Source organism: Entamoeba dispar, genomic scaffold (genome assembly GCF_000209125.1).
Source record: "Entamoeba dispar SAW760 scf_1105229457983 genomic scaffold, whole genome shotgun sequence".
Classification (NCBI taxonomy): domain Eukaryota; phylum Evosea; order Mastigamoebida; family Endamoebidae; genus Entamoeba; species Entamoeba dispar.
The window spans coordinates 1-18352 of record NW_001852965.1 but is presented as its reverse complement, the minus strand read 5'-3'; the positions used below and the strand labels follow the sequence as shown (position 1 = coordinate 18352).

At 22.8% G+C, this 18352-nt stretch overlaps 7 protein-coding genes across 7 annotated transcripts, besides 34 other annotated features; 4 read left to right on the top strand and 3 right to left on the bottom strand.

The window, feature by feature from the left end:
* Positions 1-65: 65 nt before the first annotated feature.
* Positions 66-501, bottom strand: EDI_285700 (uncharacterized protein; the record flags this gene model as incomplete). The annotated part of the gene is made up of 2 exons (XM_001734170.1): positions 66-380; positions 439-501. 2 exons carry the CDS (start codon positions 499-501, stop codon positions 66-68), a joined length of 378 nt encoding a protein of 125 aa, XP_001734222.1.
* A 224-nt stretch (positions 502-725) lies between these two features.
* Positions 726-775: a sequence feature (AT_rich).
* Positions 776-1137: 362 nt separating this feature from the next.
* Positions 1138-2046, top strand: EDI_285690 (uncharacterized protein; the record flags this gene model as incomplete). Its single annotated transcript, XM_001734169.1, has 1 exon — positions 1138-2046. One exon carries the CDS (start codon positions 1138-1140, stop codon positions 2044-2046), a length of 909 nt encoding a protein of 302 aa, XP_001734221.1.
* Positions 2047-2105: 59 nt separating this feature from the next.
* Positions 2106-2160: a sequence feature (AT_rich).
* A 48-nt stretch (positions 2161-2208) lies between these two features.
* Positions 2209-2236: a sequence feature (AT_rich).
* Positions 2237-2394: 158 nt separating this feature from the next.
* EDI_285680 (uncharacterized protein) lies at positions 2395-3456 on the top strand (the record flags this gene model as incomplete). The annotated part of the gene is made up of 1 exon (XM_001734168.1): positions 2395-3456. The coding sequence occupies one exon, from the start codon at positions 2395-2397 to the stop codon at positions 3454-3456; it is 1062 nt and encodes a 353-aa protein (XP_001734220.1).
* A 1312-nt stretch (positions 3457-4768) lies between these two features.
* Positions 4769-4818: a sequence feature (AT_rich).
* Positions 4819-5089: 271 nt separating this feature from the next.
* On the top strand, positions 5090-6415 carry EDI_285670 (Rho/RAC guanine nucleotide exchange factor, putative; the record flags this gene model as incomplete). The annotated part of the gene is made up of 1 exon (XM_001734167.1): positions 5090-6415. The coding sequence occupies one exon, from the start codon at positions 5090-5092 to the stop codon at positions 6413-6415; it is 1326 nt and encodes a 441-aa protein (XP_001734219.1).
* Positions 5851-5884: a sequence feature (AT_rich).
* Positions 6410-6478: a sequence feature (AT_rich).
* Positions 6479-6490: 12 nt separating this feature from the next.
* Positions 6491-6549: a sequence feature (AT_rich).
* A 470-nt stretch (positions 6550-7019) lies between these two features.
* Positions 7020-7118: a sequence feature (AT_rich).
* A 236-nt stretch (positions 7119-7354) lies between these two features.
* On the top strand, positions 7355-8755 carry EDI_285660 (adenosylhomocysteinase, putative; the record flags this gene model as incomplete). Its single annotated transcript, XM_001734166.1, has 1 exon — positions 7355-8755. One exon carries the CDS (start codon positions 7355-7357, stop codon positions 8753-8755), a length of 1401 nt encoding a protein of 466 aa, XP_001734218.1.
* A 10-nt stretch (positions 8756-8765) lies between these two features.
* Positions 8766-8916: a sequence feature (AT_rich).
* Positions 8917-8978: 62 nt separating this feature from the next.
* EDI_285650 (RAC GTPase, putative) lies at positions 8979-9710 on the bottom strand (the record flags this gene model as incomplete). The annotated part of the gene is made up of 1 exon (XM_001734165.1): positions 8979-9710. One exon carries the CDS (start codon positions 9708-9710, stop codon positions 8979-8981), a length of 732 nt encoding a protein of 243 aa, XP_001734217.1.
* Positions 9711-9950: 240 nt separating this feature from the next.
* Positions 9951-10000: a sequence feature (AT_rich).
* Positions 10001-10525: 525 nt separating this feature from the next.
* Positions 10526-12316, bottom strand: EDI_285640 (uncharacterized protein; the record flags this gene model as incomplete). The annotated part of the gene is made up of 1 exon (XM_001734164.1): positions 10526-12316. One exon carries the CDS (start codon positions 12314-12316, stop codon positions 10526-10528), a length of 1791 nt encoding a protein of 596 aa, XP_001734216.1.
* Positions 11476-11512: a microsatellite.
* Positions 11580-11631: a sequence feature (AT_rich).
* Positions 11697-11717: a sequence feature (AT_rich).
* Positions 11729-11777: a sequence feature (AT_rich).
* Positions 12085-12233: a microsatellite.
* A 44-nt stretch (positions 12317-12360) lies between the features above and the next one.
* Positions 12361-12553: a sequence feature (AT_rich).
* Positions 12554-12765: 212 nt separating this feature from the next.
* Positions 12766-12788: a sequence feature (AT_rich).
* Positions 12789-12819: 31 nt separating this feature from the next.
* Positions 12820-12842: a sequence feature (AT_rich).
* A 138-nt stretch (positions 12843-12980) lies between these two features.
* Positions 12981-13064: a sequence feature (AT_rich).
* A 64-nt stretch (positions 13065-13128) lies between these two features.
* Positions 13129-13170: a sequence feature (AT_rich).
* Positions 13171-13241: 71 nt separating this feature from the next.
* Positions 13242-13270: a sequence feature (AT_rich).
* A 43-nt stretch (positions 13271-13313) lies between these two features.
* Positions 13314-14525: a repeat region.
* Positions 14526-14591: 66 nt separating this feature from the next.
* Positions 14592-14699: a microsatellite.
* A 142-nt stretch (positions 14700-14841) lies between these two features.
* Positions 14842-14898: a sequence feature (AT_rich).
* A 23-nt stretch (positions 14899-14921) lies between these two features.
* Positions 14922-14943: a sequence feature (AT_rich).
* A 663-nt stretch (positions 14944-15606) lies between these two features.
* Positions 15607-15720: a sequence feature (AT_rich).
* A 247-nt stretch (positions 15721-15967) lies between these two features.
* Positions 15968-16026: a microsatellite.
* A 132-nt stretch (positions 16027-16158) lies between these two features.
* Positions 16159-16215: a microsatellite.
* Positions 16216-16545: 330 nt separating this feature from the next.
* Positions 16546-16595: a sequence feature (AT_rich).
* Positions 16596-16785: 190 nt separating this feature from the next.
* Positions 16786-16839: a sequence feature (AT_rich).
* A 53-nt stretch (positions 16840-16892) lies between these two features.
* Positions 16893-16967: a microsatellite.
* Positions 16968-17297: 330 nt separating this feature from the next.
* Positions 17298-18034: a repeat region.
* A 21-nt stretch (positions 18035-18055) lies between these two features.
* Positions 18056-18156: a sequence feature (AT_rich).
* A 5-nt stretch (positions 18157-18161) lies between these two features.
* Positions 18162-18324: a microsatellite.
* Positions 18325-18352: the final 28 nt, after the last annotated feature.

Genomic DNA, 18352 nt, shown 5'->3' with positions numbered 1-18352 from the left:
TGATTAAAACATGATGATATCTCAAATGAAAAGAAAGAAGAAGGAAAATTAATAGATTAATTGAATTAGATAGCACTTGCTTTGTTTAAAATAAAAGTGGATAATGGTGGAATACCAAGGAATTTTTCTGATTTGGAGAAGATTATTGCTAAAGCTATCATAACCAATTTAATAATAAAGCAAAGAATCAAATAACCAAACATGATAAATTCCCAAATTCCTCCCCAAGTAAGAGTTGAAGTAAGAATTAATATAAATATGGTAAATAGAATATAAAAAACAAAGACATTTTGAAGTGCTAAGGCTCTACAATAAACATTTGCTTGTTCAAAAAAGTAAATAAATATTGATGAAAAAAGACATGTCGTTGAAATAATTGACTATTACGATAAATTATTTATTCTTTTCATTATTTTAATAACCTCTTTTCAAACAAACTTCAAGAACTACTGGTAATCCAATTGAAGTAGTACTATTACTAGAAGTGATGCCCCCCTCCATTTAATTCTTAAAATTAATTGGTTTTTTTCTAGATTTAACTTTTCTAGAATAAATGAATTTTCAAAATAAATTTGTGTTTTTCGTGTTTTCTGTGATTTAAATTTGAATAAATCATTTTTGTTATGTCTTTTCTCTTCTTTAATAAACAGAATCCATTCCTCATGACAGGCATTCTCTTTACATGTCTTCCTCACAAATCAAATGGAACTTTGATTTTCATGTTGAATATTAATTTATTATTATTATTATTTTGTTATTAAATTTTGTTATTTTAGAGATAGAAGAAGAAACAGAATTTCTCATTAGGAAAGGTCATTTTTTTTTCAGTAATAGACAGGCAGACTCTTTTGAATCCCGTTGGATGAAATAGGGGGTCAATAGGCAATGAGAAATTTGTCATTTTTAAAAAATGGGATTAGTTAAGAGAATATCCCGAAGAAATATGATAGAAGAGAGTGGGAAGTATTTGAAAGTCAAAATGGAATAAGAATTGTTGATTGAAAAAAAAAGAAGATTTAAAGAAAATATTCAACAAACTAAAATGTAGTCAAGTTAGATAATGGCTTTTCCTTTAGATTTGATAGGCAAAATGCTGTGTTGCCTATTTAAGTTCAAATAAGGAAAAATATAATACAAATGAAAACAACATCTGTCGAAGCTCAAAAACAACGGATTAGTAGAAATGTTCGAGCTGAATGTAATGCAGATACATTATTATTTGCTATTCTTATGGGAGCTGAAGTTCAATTTAATAAAACTAAAATGAGTTCATTTGCAAAAAAAGTCTATATTGGAGATAAAATTATTATTGATAATGAAGTTAAAACAGGATCTACAGTATTAAAGGGTGGTGTTTTATTTGAATGTGCTATGAGAAAGTTATGGGGAGAGAAAAGAATTAGATCTACAAATGAACTCAACATCAATTCAGAAGTTATTTCTCCTTTAATACAATTAGAAGAAATTCAAAGAATATGTTATGAGAAATTACCGATATTAGAATCAGATGCACAAACTAATCCTAATCTTATTCTATGGGGAAATAATGAAAATGAAATAATAGAAAAAGAAAATATTAATTGTTTAAGAAAAAGAAAAACTAAAAATAAAGAAGCAGTTTTTAGTAATTACTTAAGTTCCTTTTTAATTCAAAAAGGAATGACTTTAACATGTCAAGTTATGGCTAGAAAAATGACTATGAGAACACTTCATTTCTTTGTATGGAAAAAATATATTCTTCCTAATGGTAAAATAATTACTTCTGAAATGATTAAACCAATTACATCTAAATTAAGAAATGCAATTAATGGTGATCATCAAATAAAACATACTACTATCATTAATCGGAATACTTTAAATGAAGTTGGAGTTACTGATGAACTTCTAAATTTATGTGGATTAAATTATTTTACTGATCTTTCAGTGATTTATCAATCTTCTTCTCCAAGTAATGATTTATCAGCATTTACTCCTTGTTCTACTCAATTTTATAGTATTATTTCTGATTATTCTGAAAGTAGTTCTTTATGTCATTCGATATTCTAAATTTTTGTAATTAATTTCAAAGTTGTTTATCATTATTATTTGTTTCTTTTTTCTTTTTGAAATATTTTTTAAATATTTATACTTTTATAATAGAATAAAAAGATTATAAAAATACCAAAAATTGTTTTAAGAATTAGTTTCTTTATAATTTAAACTTGTGTGTTTTTTTTTTAATTTTGTTATTTTTTTACTAAAACCAAAAAGAAGAATGAAGTAATGAAGTAATAAAAAGTTCCCTTCTTTCTTACTCGAAGGTTACTTCTTTTTCATAATAATATGTTTTTTTTTGGATGATTGTTGTTATTACCTTATAAACCCTTCATAAGAACTTAATTTTTGATTCATTTAATGGAATTAGAACAGCAACAACATCTTATTGTTAGTGGAGTTGATGAAAATGGAAATAAGAAGAGAATTGAAGGGGATTATTATTTAATTTTACCATTAGAAGAAAATGCAGTATATCCACCATGTGGTATTATTGGAGGATTAAAAGATACATTATTGTTTATATTAACATGTTTACAATATTTAATTCATAATCCAATGCAATCAATTATTGTTGGATTAACACATCCATTATGTGTAGCTATTTTTCTTACAATAACTACAGGGTATTTTAGTGGAGTAATAATTTGTTTTTCACAAGAAAATCAAAGAATATTTTATAGGTTCCATCCAGATATTAAATATCAACAATTCATATTAGATGATATAGGATTTACTTTAATGCCATTTGTTGATATTGTTCAATTTGCTGATATTTATCTTGGAGCAATTATTATTATATGTTTAGTGTTTAGATTTTTTATAACAAAGTATCGTTTAATTATTTTACGAAGGTATTTTACTTTAATGGGAGTGTTATTTGCAATTCGATTAGTTTGTGTTTATTTAACTATCTTACCTGATCCATCTCGAGCTAAAACTACTGTTAATTCAAATCCATTCTTAGAAGGATTTTATATTATGACAGGTCTTCATTTCTCAACAGTAGATAAATTATTTAGTGGTCATACTATGTCCATCACTTTAATAGCTTTGTTTTGGTCACATTATTCAGGAAGAGTTCCTATTATTGATTTCAACCCATTTAACTGGAAATGGGTTACTTCTTATGGATATCCATTAAAAATTACATTAACTTCATTATACGTTTGGGTATATGTTATGATTGGATGGTGTTTATTTGTTATGTTAAGAAGACATTATAGTGTTGATGTGTTTCTTGGTGTAATTATTTGTGTTGCTGTCTTTGAATGGTATCACAGTTATATCTTAACAAGTTGCACTCGTAAAAATATATTTAATGCTTTTATCATGTGGATGGAACAAGACGCTCCAGACATTCCTCATGAGATGTATTATTTTAAACAAGAAATGCCATTAGAGTCCCTTCAAATTAACTGATTGTACTTTTTATTGAAATTAAATCTTGTTTTATTATTTTGTTTAGTTTGTAACTCAAAAAAATTATAATAGATTATTTTTTGATTAGATTATTGAATGATATTTGATGTTCAATACCTTACTTCATAAACTATATTCAGTAACATTTATCAATCTATCAAATACCATCTGCTACAATTCATTATTTTGTTATGGAGATAACTTCAAATCTCATTAAATCATAATGTTTTTTTTTCAAGAAGTATGTTGTATGTTTTTATAGATTTTCCCAATTCATAGTTAAGTAACAGAAATACAATATAAATGAAAATAGTACTTTAGAAGTGTTTGAATACTGAGAAAATGATTTTGAGAAGTTAAAGAAAGAAATACTCACAAATAGATTGCATCAGATTATTAGAAAATAACAATAATAAACAATATTTAGTGAAAGTATGAATTATCTGGACCATTCAATATTCTTAAATTTAGTATTAGTATTATTAAAAATATTCTTTCAATTATAATAACTCAAAAGTATTGATTTACACTATTCAAATAATTCTACATATTTATTTTATTCAGTAACTTTATATTCAAATATAACACTTTTTAATTTTCTTGATAATCTAAAAGATACTTCTTTAGAATCTTTCATTGTGTTAACTCTAAATTTGTTTGTATTTATTCTTTCATTATTTGTGATAATGATATTTCATTTTCTTTTTATCATTGTTTTATTAGTGTTTTAATCATTTTCAATAACTGTAAACTTACTAATTTATTGTTTAAACTTTCTGAATATATTTAATTTATCTAAGACTTCATCTATTTTTTACTTAGTAGTTTTTCTTTCTTCTGTTATTCATCTTTTTTTTATGTTTTTGTAAATCTAATTCTTTTTATCTCTATTTGGTTTATTGTCTGTGAATACCTTTTTCATTCAATTCAACTATCAATTTTGATACTTTTGATTAAACAGTTTTTTATTTTATCCACTTTGTAATTACTTTGTTTCTTATTACTTATAATACATATTCTTCTTTTGGTATGAGTTTGTCCAGTGTCTTACTCATCTTACAAACATCATTTTATTTTTTCTTAATGACTTTATAAATGTTTTCAGTTTATTTATTATTCAATGTAAATAAACTGACTATTAATTATATTTTAATAGTACTCTATCAAATAACTTAATTAGAATGTAATAATCCTCTTTTTAATGACTTAATGATATATAACACTCAAAAAATAATAAAAATCATCTTAATAATGTAACTAATTTTTATTTAATCCAAGAAGACTTCTTTATTAATTAAATTAGTTAGTACGGTATAATTATGAAAATAAATTTAATATTTATCAAAAATATATTAAAATAAACATCAGTATAATGTGCATATAATCAATAATTCTATAGATCTGTCAAATCAACAAAAACTTTCTTTTTGAGTTCTTGAATCAAATTATTTCAATAAAACAAATCGGTTTAAAGAAAAATATTGTTTCAAATAGTCATGTTGATAATAATCAGATAGTGTGATAATGTTTGATGTTATTTTATTAAGAAGGAAGAATAGTAAATAGAATTAAAATGAAAAAGTATTTTCTTATTATTTTTTCAGAATTTGAACTCTGAATGAACCATTGTCTCATGACTGATGTGCCACCAATCAATAGAATTCGAAGAGAATCAACATTATCCAGAGATGAATATAGAGAAAGAATAGTACAAGAAATATTGGAAACAGAAATTTCGTATGTAGATTCACTTCACACTTGTATTGTTTATTATTATGAAAAACTTCAAACATGCCAACCACCAATACTAAGTCGTAAACAAATAGAAGATATATTTCTTTATTTTGACCAAGTCTATAATGTCAATCAAGCATTTTTGAATGATTTACAAACATACAAAATTGAAGGAAAATTAAGTCGTAGTATTGGAGAGACATTTCAACGATTTATTCCTTATTTAAAAGTATATTATCAATTTATTGGAAATTCAGGTGTTTCATTACATACATTAACTGAATTAGAACAATCTGAATACATTTGTTCTGTTTTTGAAGATTTAAGATGTCAAATACCTGGTACAAATCAATTAGACCTAAGGGGATTTCTTATTATGCCAGTACAACGATTACCACGATATAATTTATTACTTACTGATTTATTAAAAAGAACTCCTAATACATATGTTGATTATCCTAAGATAGAAATTGCACTAAAAGAAATGAAAAAATTAACTGATTCTGCAAATAAAGCAATTATAGCTGCAGAAAGAAGAAGAAGATTATTTTTAATTGAAGGAAAAATATCAGGTTTTTCTGGAAAACTTGTTGAACCTCATCGATGTTATATTAAAGAAGGAATGTTAATGAAAGTATGTCGTAAAACAATTAAACCGAGATATTTTTATTTATTTAATGATATTTTAATTTATGGAATTGGAGATTCAAATAATATGGTTATTTCTCAAGTTGTAGATGTAGCTAATATTGTTGTAAAAAATGTAGAAGGAAGTATTAATGGATTTGAATTATTTACTAATAAGAAATCATTTGTTGTATATGCAATAGATCAAAATGAGAAACAAGAATGGATAAATGAAATTAATAAAGCAGTTGAAAAAATGTTAAATACATTAAGAACAAGAAATCAATTAAATGATGATACATTTATTAAACCATTATTTGTTCCAGATGATACTGTAGTGAAATGTATGATTTGTAATAAACCATTTTCATTTTTTATAAGAAGACATCATTGTAGATTTTGTGGTAAATGTGTTTGTAATGATTGTTCTTTAATGAGATTACCTCAACCACCACTCAATATATTTGAAAGAACTTGTTCTATTTGTGTTGATAGAAGATTATTGTCAGCTCAACCTATTGATAAAGATTTAATAAGAAGTTCATTATTTAGTTTAGATTCAATTTCAATAGAACCTACATCTCTATTACTCAAATAATATGATATTTTTTTTATCTTTTAATTTATTTTATTATTTTCATTAAAATAATAACTAAAAATACCTGTGCCTATCAATAAATCATTATAAAACAAAAATATATTATAATTTATTATACTTAAAAACAAATAAATCTTAGACATTCAAACCAATACTGATGTTTGTATTATTCATGCTATTCACTATTATTTTTGCAGCTAATATTGATTACTCTATTTGTCTACCTGATCCAACACAAACAGAGGTTATATTTACTAAAGTAGATGGAGATCCATGGCCTCCAGTAATTGGAAGTAAATTTAAATTAAATATGGTTGGAGTTTTAGATAGATATTGTGAAACATTTATTGCAAGACCACTTTTAAAAATGCATAATGGAGATGAGTGGACTACTGTTCCATTAGGAAATAAAGATTTATGTGGAACAGTAGTTAAATGTCCAGTTCTTCCAGGACCAATATCTATTAAATTTGAAATGGAAATTCCTAATATGAGTCCTCCAGGTACATATAAAGGAGAATTTACATTTACTGATGGTGATTATAATATCACTTGTTTAGGATTTATGCTTGATATGAAATAATTTTGTTTCTTTCTTTCTTTGTTTATTTGTTATTAATTATTTTAAAAAGAATTTATCTGAATATAAATTTAAACAACAATAAAATTATTTAAAAAGAAATGAATTTCTTAAATAAAATAAGAAGATCTTCAACAAGACATTTAACTGAATATTTGTTTTTAAGTCTATTAAAAAATGACATTTCATTAATAATTCTTCTTTTTTAAGATTTTATAATAACAATTTAATGACCTTTGTTAGCATTTTTATTGGAAAAAACTTTAAAATATTTCAACATTAGGAAACCCTCAAGAAAACCCTTAAAAAAGGACAAATGACTATTTAAAAGGATCTTTAAGAAAAAAATATCAAATAAGATGGCAGCACAAGATTATAAAATCAAAGACATTAAACTTGCAGATTGGGGAAGAAAAGAACTTACTCTTGCAGAATATGAAATGCCAGGTTTAATGGCTGTTAGAGAAAAGTATGGTAAAGAACATGCTCTTGAAGGAGCTAGAATTACTGGATCACTTCATATGACTATTCAAACAGGTGTTTTAATTGAAACACTTAAAGCACTTGGAGCAAATCTTAGATGGGCATCATGTAATATTTTCTCAACACAAGATCATGCAGCTGCTGCTATTGTTCAAGCTGGTGTTCCTGTATTTGCATGGAAAGGAGAAACAGTTCAAGAATATTGGGAATGTACTCTTAAAGCACTTAAATTTGGGGAAAATCAAGGACCACAAATTATTGTTGATGATGGAGGAGATGCTACACTTATGATTCATACAGGATATCATGCAGAAGAACATCCAGAAATTCTTGATGTTAAAGGAACAGAAGAAGTAAATGCACTTCATAATGTTTTAAAGAAACAACTTAAAGAAAATCCACATTTTTGGCATAATATTTTACCAGAAATTAGAGGATGTTCTGAAGAAACTACTACAGGTGTATTAAGATTAAAACAAATGGTTAAAGAAAAGAAACTTCTTTTCCCAGCTGTTAATGTAAATGATTCAGTTACTAAATCTAAATTTGATAATATTTATGGATGTAGACATTCATTAATTGATGGTATTAATCGTGCTACTGATGTTATGATTGGAGGTAAAGTTGCATGTGTTTGTGGATATGGTGATGTTGGAAAAGGATGTGCTGAATCTCTTAGAGGACAAGGAGCACGTGTTGTTGTTACTGAAATTGATCCAATTTGTGCACTTCAAGCATCAATGAATGGATATGAAGTTACAACTATTGAAAATGTTCTTGATAGAGCTGAAATATATGTTACAACTACTGGTAATACTAAAGTTATTCTTGCAGAACATATGGCACATATGAGAAATAATTCTATTGTTTGTAATATTGGACATTTTGATAATGAAATTGATGTTGCTGGTATTGAAAGTTATCCTGGTATTATTCGTGAAAATATTAAACCACAAGTTGATAAATTTACATTCCCAGATGGACATTCTATCCTCCTTCTTGCTGAAGGAAGACTTGTTAATCTTGGATGTGCTACTGGTCATCCAAGTTTTGTTATGTCAAATTCTTTCTCTAATCAAACTCTTGCTCAAATTAAATTATGGAGAGAAAAACTTCCAATTGATTGTATTACTCTTCCAAAAGAACTTGATGAAGAAGTTGCTAGATTACATCTTGCTAAACTTGGTGTTAAATTAACTACACTTACTGAAGAACAAGCTAATTATATTGGTGTTCCAGTAAATGGACCATACAAGAGTGATACTTATCGTTACTAATCAATTTCTCTTTTTTTTATTTATTTATTAAAAATTGTTTAATATAAAAATATATAATAATTTAAAATTTAAAAAGACAAAAATATTTAGTATATTTTTTTATTATTAAAAATTTAAATTATTATATTAATTTAAATATAATCTTAAAAAAAAATTAAAAAGGGATAAATTTATCATCTTTCAATGAGTATTTTTTAAATACCTTTTAAACAATTTGTTTTTTTTATTTTTGTTCAGAAGGTGTCGTTGTTTGTTCTTCCTTTTTTTCTTCACTTTTTGATTGTTCTCTTGGACTGGTTGAGTTGTTTTCCTTTTTCATTGCCTTTTGTTTTTCCATTTCCTTTTTTATTAATTTCATCATCTTTTCTTCTTCATCAATATCCTTTTGATATAGTTTTCTGAGTTTTGCACTCACCTCTCTTTCTTTTTCTAAAAAGTCTTCAATAGCTGCTAATACAACATTATGTGTTGTTTCATAATCTTTTGAAGTACACTCAACATACCTTTTAGCTTTTAACTCTTTAGCCATTTTTTCACCTTCTTTTTTTGAAATATGATCTTTGTTATTGTCTTCTCTTAAATCAACTTGAGTGCCAACAACAATAACTGGAACAGTGGGTGCGTATTTTCTTAATTCGATAATCCATTTGTTTTTAATATTTCTAAATGATGATCGTTGTGTTACACTAAAGCATAACAAAAATACATCAAAATTACAATTGTTATAACACCCAGCACGGTATGAAGAATATTCATCTTGTCCAGCTGTGTCCCATAACGAAACATTAAATATATCATTTCCTACAGGTTCTATTTGACAGAAGTTATCAAAGATAGTTGGTGTATATTCAGTCAAAAATGATTGTGACGTATAAGATAATAAAAATGTAGTTTTTCCAACAGCCCCATCTCCGACTAGTCCAATTTTAATAACTTTATTAATCTTTGCAGTCATGTGGATTTAGTGAATATCTTTCTAAGTTCTTTTCATTCATTTTTCTCTATTTTTTGTTTTCTTCCTTGGAGTAATTATGAAACATATAAAAACATAAAAGAAAAAGTTTATTTTTGGATGATTTCAAATCTGCTCAAAATAGTTTTTATCTTTTAGATTCAATACAAAAATATGATTTATTTTTTGATAATTTTTGCCCCAGACAAAGAAAGGAGTGTACTACAATTGCTTATTAGATTCAAATAAAAAATTATTATATTTGAATTGACATTTATCAAATATTTTTTTTTGAGTTAAGTTTCACTATCTTTTTAAATTTAAATAGTGTAATTCATTTTTTGTAGACGTTTCCTCTTCATTTGTTGGTTTTATTCTTTCTTTTTTCAGGAGAAGTATTGTCATTATTAAAACAAAGTTTTTTGAAGCAATTAAGATAGTTTAAAAGAAGAGACTCACTGTAGTTTACAGAATTAGTGAAGAGTTTTTCTTTTTTACAGCTATTAGTTCAAAACCTTTTATCAAATAACTTCATAAGGTTGAACTAGAAGTTAGATTTCTTCTTTTATTTATTTATGATAGATATAATATTATTTTCTGTTTTTTGAATGAAAATAAGAGTACCAATAACTAAAGGAATAATGATTAGTATAATTAAAGAGTCTAACTTAGTTTAGTTTAATTGGGTTATTAATTAGTAAATAAGGATGATGGCAATAAATTTTCATAAACAGTTAATAAATATTTTTATTGTTTGTAGTATTATAGAAAAATTATTATGTTTGATACTGAAAAAAAGGAGAAGAAAAGAAAAAGAGTTAAAGAAAAGTAGACTTAGTAATTTTTGAAGAAGCTGAAGATTTTAAATAATTAATTCTAATATCAAAAAGAGGTTTTCTAATTTCATCAAGAATTATAGAAATAGTGTTATTAGAGATTTCTTCGATTAAAGAGTCATAAGAGTAAGACTTGCAAAGAAGATTAAAGATCTGAGTTTTAGAAATATAGGCTGAGTTTTGAGAGATATTATCAACGTTAATATATCCATATCTTCTATCAAGATTATCAAAAATGGATTTTTTAAGATGAGAGAATAAAGATGAGTTAATATTATTTGCAGCAATATAAGTAGAATAAAAAAGAGAAGAAGAAAATGGTTTTGAAGAAGTAGGACGTTTTAAATAAGAGAGAGCAGCAGAAGAATAACTAGGAAAGATTAATGAAGGATAAGAGATTTTAGTTTGATAAGAGAAAGAAATACAAGGAAGATTTGAGAGAGAACGAAAGAGATTTAAGTCTGAAAGAGAAGTAAAAGTAATAAGTAAGATTTGAGACAAATGAAGAAGAAGAGTAGGATCTAAATTATAAAGATAAGGACTAAGATTAGAGGTAAGTTTGGGAATATCACTTGACCACTCATTAACAATGCGAGCAGGAATGATATCATTAAAAGCATAATGTAAAATATCATCGTCAAGATTAATGTTTGAAGAAATAGAAAAACAAGAGAGTGTATCAATAAGATTTGAAGAAGAAGTATTAAGTCTATCACGAATAATAGTAAAAGGAAAAGAAGGTATTTGGTCAATAGAAATAGGATTACTAAAAATAACAAATAAATTGAAATTTGAATAAGAAGTAAAAACGTTAGTTATTGGATTATTAAATAAAAATAAAGAACGTTCATTTTGAAGATTATCCCAATCATTAATATTTTTTTGAATAAGTAATTTAAGAATACCTATGTCATAATTTTGAATAGAATTTGTATTAATATTATTATCAGTAATACTATAATTATTATTGAATAAATTCGTAGATTTTTCTATCTCATTAATAGTTTTTTCTAAAGTAGAAATAATTTGTTCTTTCAATTTAATATTATAATTAAAGAAATTATATTTTCTAATTAATAATTTAATATCTCTATTTGGTTTTTCATTATAGTATTGTTTAACAATATTTGTTAAAAATTCTTTATCTGTTTTCATTAAATTTAAATATTTATTTGCTCTTCTTCCTATATTTTTTACTAATTTAATTCCATAATTATAAAATAATGATATAATTGCTATTTCTGATGTAACTCCTTCTTTTTCTCCTTCTTCAATCATTTTATAATAAACATAACGAACGTGTTGTGTTGATTTTTGAATAATAGTAGGTTCTTGTAAATTATTATCTCTTTTTTCATCTAAATGTGCTAAATTGTGTCTAGTTTTTTTCTGAATTGGATATAATTTTTCTTGTTCTATTCCAAAGTATTCTCCAAGATTATATTGTGGTAATGAACTTTCAATGTAATTCTTTTTTTGACTTTTTTCTATCTTTTTTATTTCTCCTTCTCCAATAATTTTAGCGTTAATTTCTATTTGTGTTTTTTTAATTCTTTCTTTTTGTTCTTGGTATTTTTGTTTTATTCGTTTTTCTCTTTTTATATCTTCTTTATTATCTTTTTTTGTTGTTCTTCTTATATACGGTTCTTTTTCTTTTCTTTTTTCTTTGTTTTTATCTTTTTTTTTTCTTGTACTCTTTTCATCCTTATATAAACTACCTTCTATTATTCTTCTCTCTTCTTTTCTATAATTTAGTATTTCTTGTGTTGTCATGATCTTTTATTTAATTTCTTGTTCTTCCTCATATCTTTCTATTCTTTATTTAGTATTATTAATTTTTTTATGATTAAATATCATTTAATCTTTATTTTGTTTTATTAAATAATTCATGGATTCATATGAACAAATAAGATAATTTTAATAATTTTAATAATTTTAATAATATTATTTTGAGAAATAATAATTTATTTAAATTACATTTTTCAGTTATTTCTTTTTTTTTATTATATAGCTTTTTTCATTTATTACCAAATTCATTTATTACTGATACTCTTTTCATAACCTGCATATTTTTGTTTTTCATTAAATCAAAAGTGTCACAGTTTTTTTCTTTATTTATCATTAATACGATTTATATTCAACTTAATTATTCTTATTCTTTTCTAGTTGTTTTAATATTACGGTTGTTTTGGCGTCAAATACAAATATCAATTTTTATTGTGTTTATTAATTATTTAATTAATAACATTCGACTTTTCTATCCATTTATAACACTGTTATATATTAATAATATTTATTACCAATCACTATCATTTTAATTCTTTTCGTATTTATTTCTTATTATTTTTTATATTCAAAATAGTATTCAAATAGACACAAGAGTGACATATTTTGGTTCAATCAACTAACATCTAATCTAAAACAATATTACAACGCCAATAATTAATTATAATTAATTTTAATTTTATATATGACAAGAATAAAATTAAAGGTAAATAAAAATAAAAGATAATTAATAAAAGTTCATGGATATATAAAATAAAACACACTCAATTAGTTTAATTCAAACACAAATTGTTTGTTTGATTTTAAATTAAATATTCTTTAATTTTATTTGTATTATTTAAGATGACTTTGTATTTATTTTTTTCCTTAGTAACCAGTTTCAAGTTGTAAAATCTTTCATAAGTTTTACTTCATTTATTTTAATTTTTATTTCTTTTAATAGTATTCTGCTTTTTTAATATATATTAAGGGATGTGAAGACTACTATGTTCATTTTTATATTTATCATTTCATTTATTGATAGATGAAATGTTCATATTCATTTATTGATTTTATTTTATATTCTTTTTTAGTTTTTAGTTTTCAAATAAATAATAATGAATAAAAATCATTTCATTTCAATTACAATAATTCGTTGTAGTGTGAATTTATCTGGATATCCATTTCCACAAAGTGCATTTATTATCCCTTTTTATTCAAAAGCTTGTGATTGTTTACAATATGATTCTGTTTTAAAGCCGTTTTTAGAAATATGAATATCACCAAGTCCAAAGTGAAACAACCGTTCATCTGATGGATAGCATAAAATAAATACGTGTTGAGGATCTCTAACATCAAATTTCATCATTCCTTTTATTCTTCCATTTGATTTTAATGAAAATAAAAATGATTTTGGATCATTTATCCAGTTAACAACTTTATCAATTTTAGAATTAATATATCCTCCAAATTTATTTCCTTTTGTATCTTCAATAATAATTATTATGTGTTCTTTATTTATTATTCTTTGATCAAATACTGACGACTTCCTATTCCAATCATCACTATCTGAATCAAATAGTATTTTTGATACTCTTCTTTCTGTCCATTCTTCTAGTTGTTCAATTTCTTCATTTGTATTCATTCCTTTCATTCTTTCTATTATCTTCTTTTTCTCTTCATAATCACTATAATGTTTTGTCCATTCTTCTTTCTTTTTGTTAAATTCTTGGGTGATTTTATCTGTTTCTTCTGGTGTTCGGAGTAGTTTCATATCCATTTCTTCAATTGAAATGATTTTATTAATTAGTTCATTCCGTGTTTTAATTAGTATTTCTTCATCTTTATTACATTCTTCTATTATTTTGTTCATTTGATTCTTTATTATTTCAACTACTTTAATAGTTTCTTGACTTTTTTCTATTATTAGTTTTCTTCTTCTTTCTGTTTCATCAATCCTATCAAATATTCCTTCTCCTCTTTTAATAGCTTCTGAATATGTTTCATCTGGTTTTATTTCAAATATTTCATTTTTAATACTTCCTAAATAATAATGATAATGTTTATTAATATCATCAATTAATTGTTGAATATTTGGAAGCGTTTCTATTTCTTCTTTAAAGAAATGAGTGTTCTTGTTTATTAACTCTTCTATTTTAATTTAATTAATATCAGATCAAAATAATAAGATTAAATAACTAAATACACGTTTATAATAAAGCAAAATATAGTAAGAGAAGTAAAAATAGAAAAGAAGAAAATAGTTTGAAAATAACTATAATTATTTTATTATAATTATATTATAATTTATATCACTTTTTTTACTTTTTTTTTAATCAAAATTCTCTTTTTTATATTTAGATAACTTGTTATTTTATTTTTTTTGTTATTTAACATTTTGAATGATAATGAAATATTTCAATCATTTTATTTATTGTTCAATTTTATTCATTCTCATTTTCATGAATCTATTCAACAAAATAAAAATGATTTATTACTCTAAATAGTAAGTAAATATTCAACTTAACATATTCTATTATATTTTGATTAAATTAAATCTTCTTTATTTATTAATGAATTATTAAATTATTCGCAAAAGTGAATATAATTTGTGATAAATTTTAAATAAAAATATTCATTACATTATTAACACAAGAAGTAGTTGTTGGTATGAACATATCATTGAGAAGTAATAAAAATCGACAATTTTAAAGAATGTATCATTTCATTAATTACTACATTCATTTATCATAATATTCATTAAAAAACAACAATAATTCTTATCCAACAATTTGAATTAGTTTAACCAATTTAAACAGAAAAAGAAAAATAATAATAAATTGATGAAATAAACATCAATCAATATTCTAAAATGTAAACCATTTAATTATGAAATACACAAACTTATTTTAGTGATAAATTAAGAAATATCTTATATATCTCATTTAATGAATAATGAACAAGAAGAAACAAAGTGAATCAATAACGGATTATATTAAAAATATAAAAGATACAATCATTCAATAATTAAATCATCTTTTAAATATCTGTTAATATTTCAATATCTAAACAAAAATGAAAATAAACAAAAGAATAAAATATTAACAAGGTTAAATGAAAAATAAACGAAATATTAACAAAACATTTCACCAATTAAAACTAATTGAACAATAAAATGAATTGCTTTTCATTTATTCAATTGTTTCAGTGAAAATATAAATAAATGACAAATAAATTTAACACATACAATCAAATAAAAGCAAGAAATAACTTAAAAACATGAAATGAAGAATAAAGTCATTATAAATATTTCATTTTTAATTTTTAATTGAAATAAGATAATAATATAAATAAAGGAAAATAAGTTAATTTTATATTTTTATACTAATACATTTTTATATCTTTAATAATTACACTTCATAGAATAATCACAGTTACATACTATATTCATTAGACACAAGAAATAAATTAATTTAATGGTGCATATTTAAATAAGAATAATGAATGAACAATGATATTTGAATCAAAAAAGAATGAAGAATTAATAGATCAAATGAATGAAATGAAACAATAGATATTAAAGAAATGAGTAAAAGATAATTTATGAAGAGGAAATGATAGATATCAATTGTTAAAAGAGTTGAAACGATATATTCAATGAAAGATAAGAATAGATATAATAATAATGAATTGAAAAAAAGAATAAATAAAAAATAGAATAATAAGTTAACGATAGTAAAAGGGAACCAAAATAAGCGAAGAAATTATGCATTTAAATAAAATGATCAAATGAAGATGGTGTATTATATTTTTTTGATTATTAGATTATTCTGTTTTATATTATTTTCTCTTAAAATTATAAAATATAAAATATAAAATATAAAATAAAATAAAAAGTAAGTAAAATATGAAATCTATAACAATCAGTTGACATTTTGTAACTTCTTGTTGTATTGAGTATGATGTATATTGATTTGTTGAGTATATTCATTCATAATTCTGTTCATTTTATATTATTCTTTATTTCATTTCATTTACCATCAATTCTATTTTAATGTGAAAATAATATTATGAAATGTAATAAAGAAGAATATTATGTTAATTCAAATTTATAATGTTAGTTATGAATAACATTGATTATATAAATATGAATATCAATCTTATTGTTATTAATGTGTAATTATGTTACATTTCATTTATCATACTGATGAGATATCATAATGATATGTTAACAAATGTTATTATTTATTTAAATGATATAATTAATGATATGAAAATTAAATTATATCACAGATGATTATCAATGATGAATGATGATAATATACAATGTAAATTATTTATATTATCATATCAAACAAGAATTAAATGATGAAATAAATAAAAAGATAATAAATAAGAAGTATCAATGAAATGATGATATGATAATAACAAATTAAATAATTTAAACATCAACACAATAATACAGAATGAAGAATGACTATTTAATATGTAATATAAATTAAACATTTATAATTAATAATAATGAATTTAATGTTCATCTTTAACTTTCATTCATGATAATAACTCATTAATTTATCATTAATCATTATATTTACTTTCTTATTATTTTCTTTATTCTTTCTTTTATCATTTTCTTTTTATATTTATTTTATTTCAATTTCATCAACAGATATATTCATTTAATACAGAAATCGAAGTAGAAAGATAGAACTAATAATATACAAATATGTTCTTCTCATATTTAATCACAAATATTTTCATCTAATAATATTTTCTACTATTTTTTACCTTTTAAATATTTAACAAGAATTAATTTGCATTATGATAATTCATTTCAATGATCTATCAAACATAAACACCATGTTTTAAACAAACAATGAAGACATTCATTACATTTAGACAACAATTATGAAATAATGAACAAGTTCACAAATCATTATAATAATATAATTATGAATACGAATAAAATGCATAATTTAGTGACCTTATCATTAACTAAAATATAAGATGGAGTAATATTTAGTGTTACAGGAAAGATAAAATATTAAAAAAATGAATAAAATACTATCCATTTTGTAAATACAATATATTAACAATAATTCTATTATCTTGTATTTATCATAAGAAATCACAAATTGAGAAATATGACCATATTGGCATTATCATATGAATTAATAAGAAAATATAAATGAAATAATCAATATAAAAAATTAACATACAAAACAATGTTCTAATACAATGATATCATTATGATATTGAATAAACAAATAATATCAAAAAGTGAATGACAATATCATAAAATATCAGATATATATGTAATAAATAAAAAGAATAAAACTGATCTATTATTTGATATGATTATTGTTGTAGATCATAATATTAATGGAATATATTTGAATAAAAGAAATAAATATAAAGAAATGAAGAATATGATAATTAAAAAAGAGAAATTAGAAGATATCAAAATAAATACAGTAATAATTTCAATAAATTAAATAATAAATGTAGAAATATTAAAATAATTAAATAATTAAAAATCGAAACTGATAACATAAAAGAAGTCAAAAACATTATAATTAAAACATGATGGATGTCATTGAACACTAAATCTATCACAACAAAACATATGATGTTGAACTACATGATGAAGACTCATTGATGGGATAGTCTCCCCTAAACCAGGAACAATAGACATAATTTCTATTAACAATTTATTAATTAATTTTTATTTATTGTTTTATTATCATCAATTATTTTAATAATTTATGTTATCGAAGTATTTTATTAGTTTTATTTTATTCATTCTAACATTAAATATATTAATTAAAATGATTATATCTTTTATTATTCTATTATTAAATATATAATGAAATAATTAAAGTAATAACTATTAATTTATCTATTTATTAAATTAATTAATTTATTAACATTAGTTATTTATAAAAGAAATATTCTTATTATTTAAAATTATTTTTTATAATAAATTAAAATAATAAATTGAAAAATATTAATTAGTTTTAATATTTGTTTTATTTTATTCTTTTT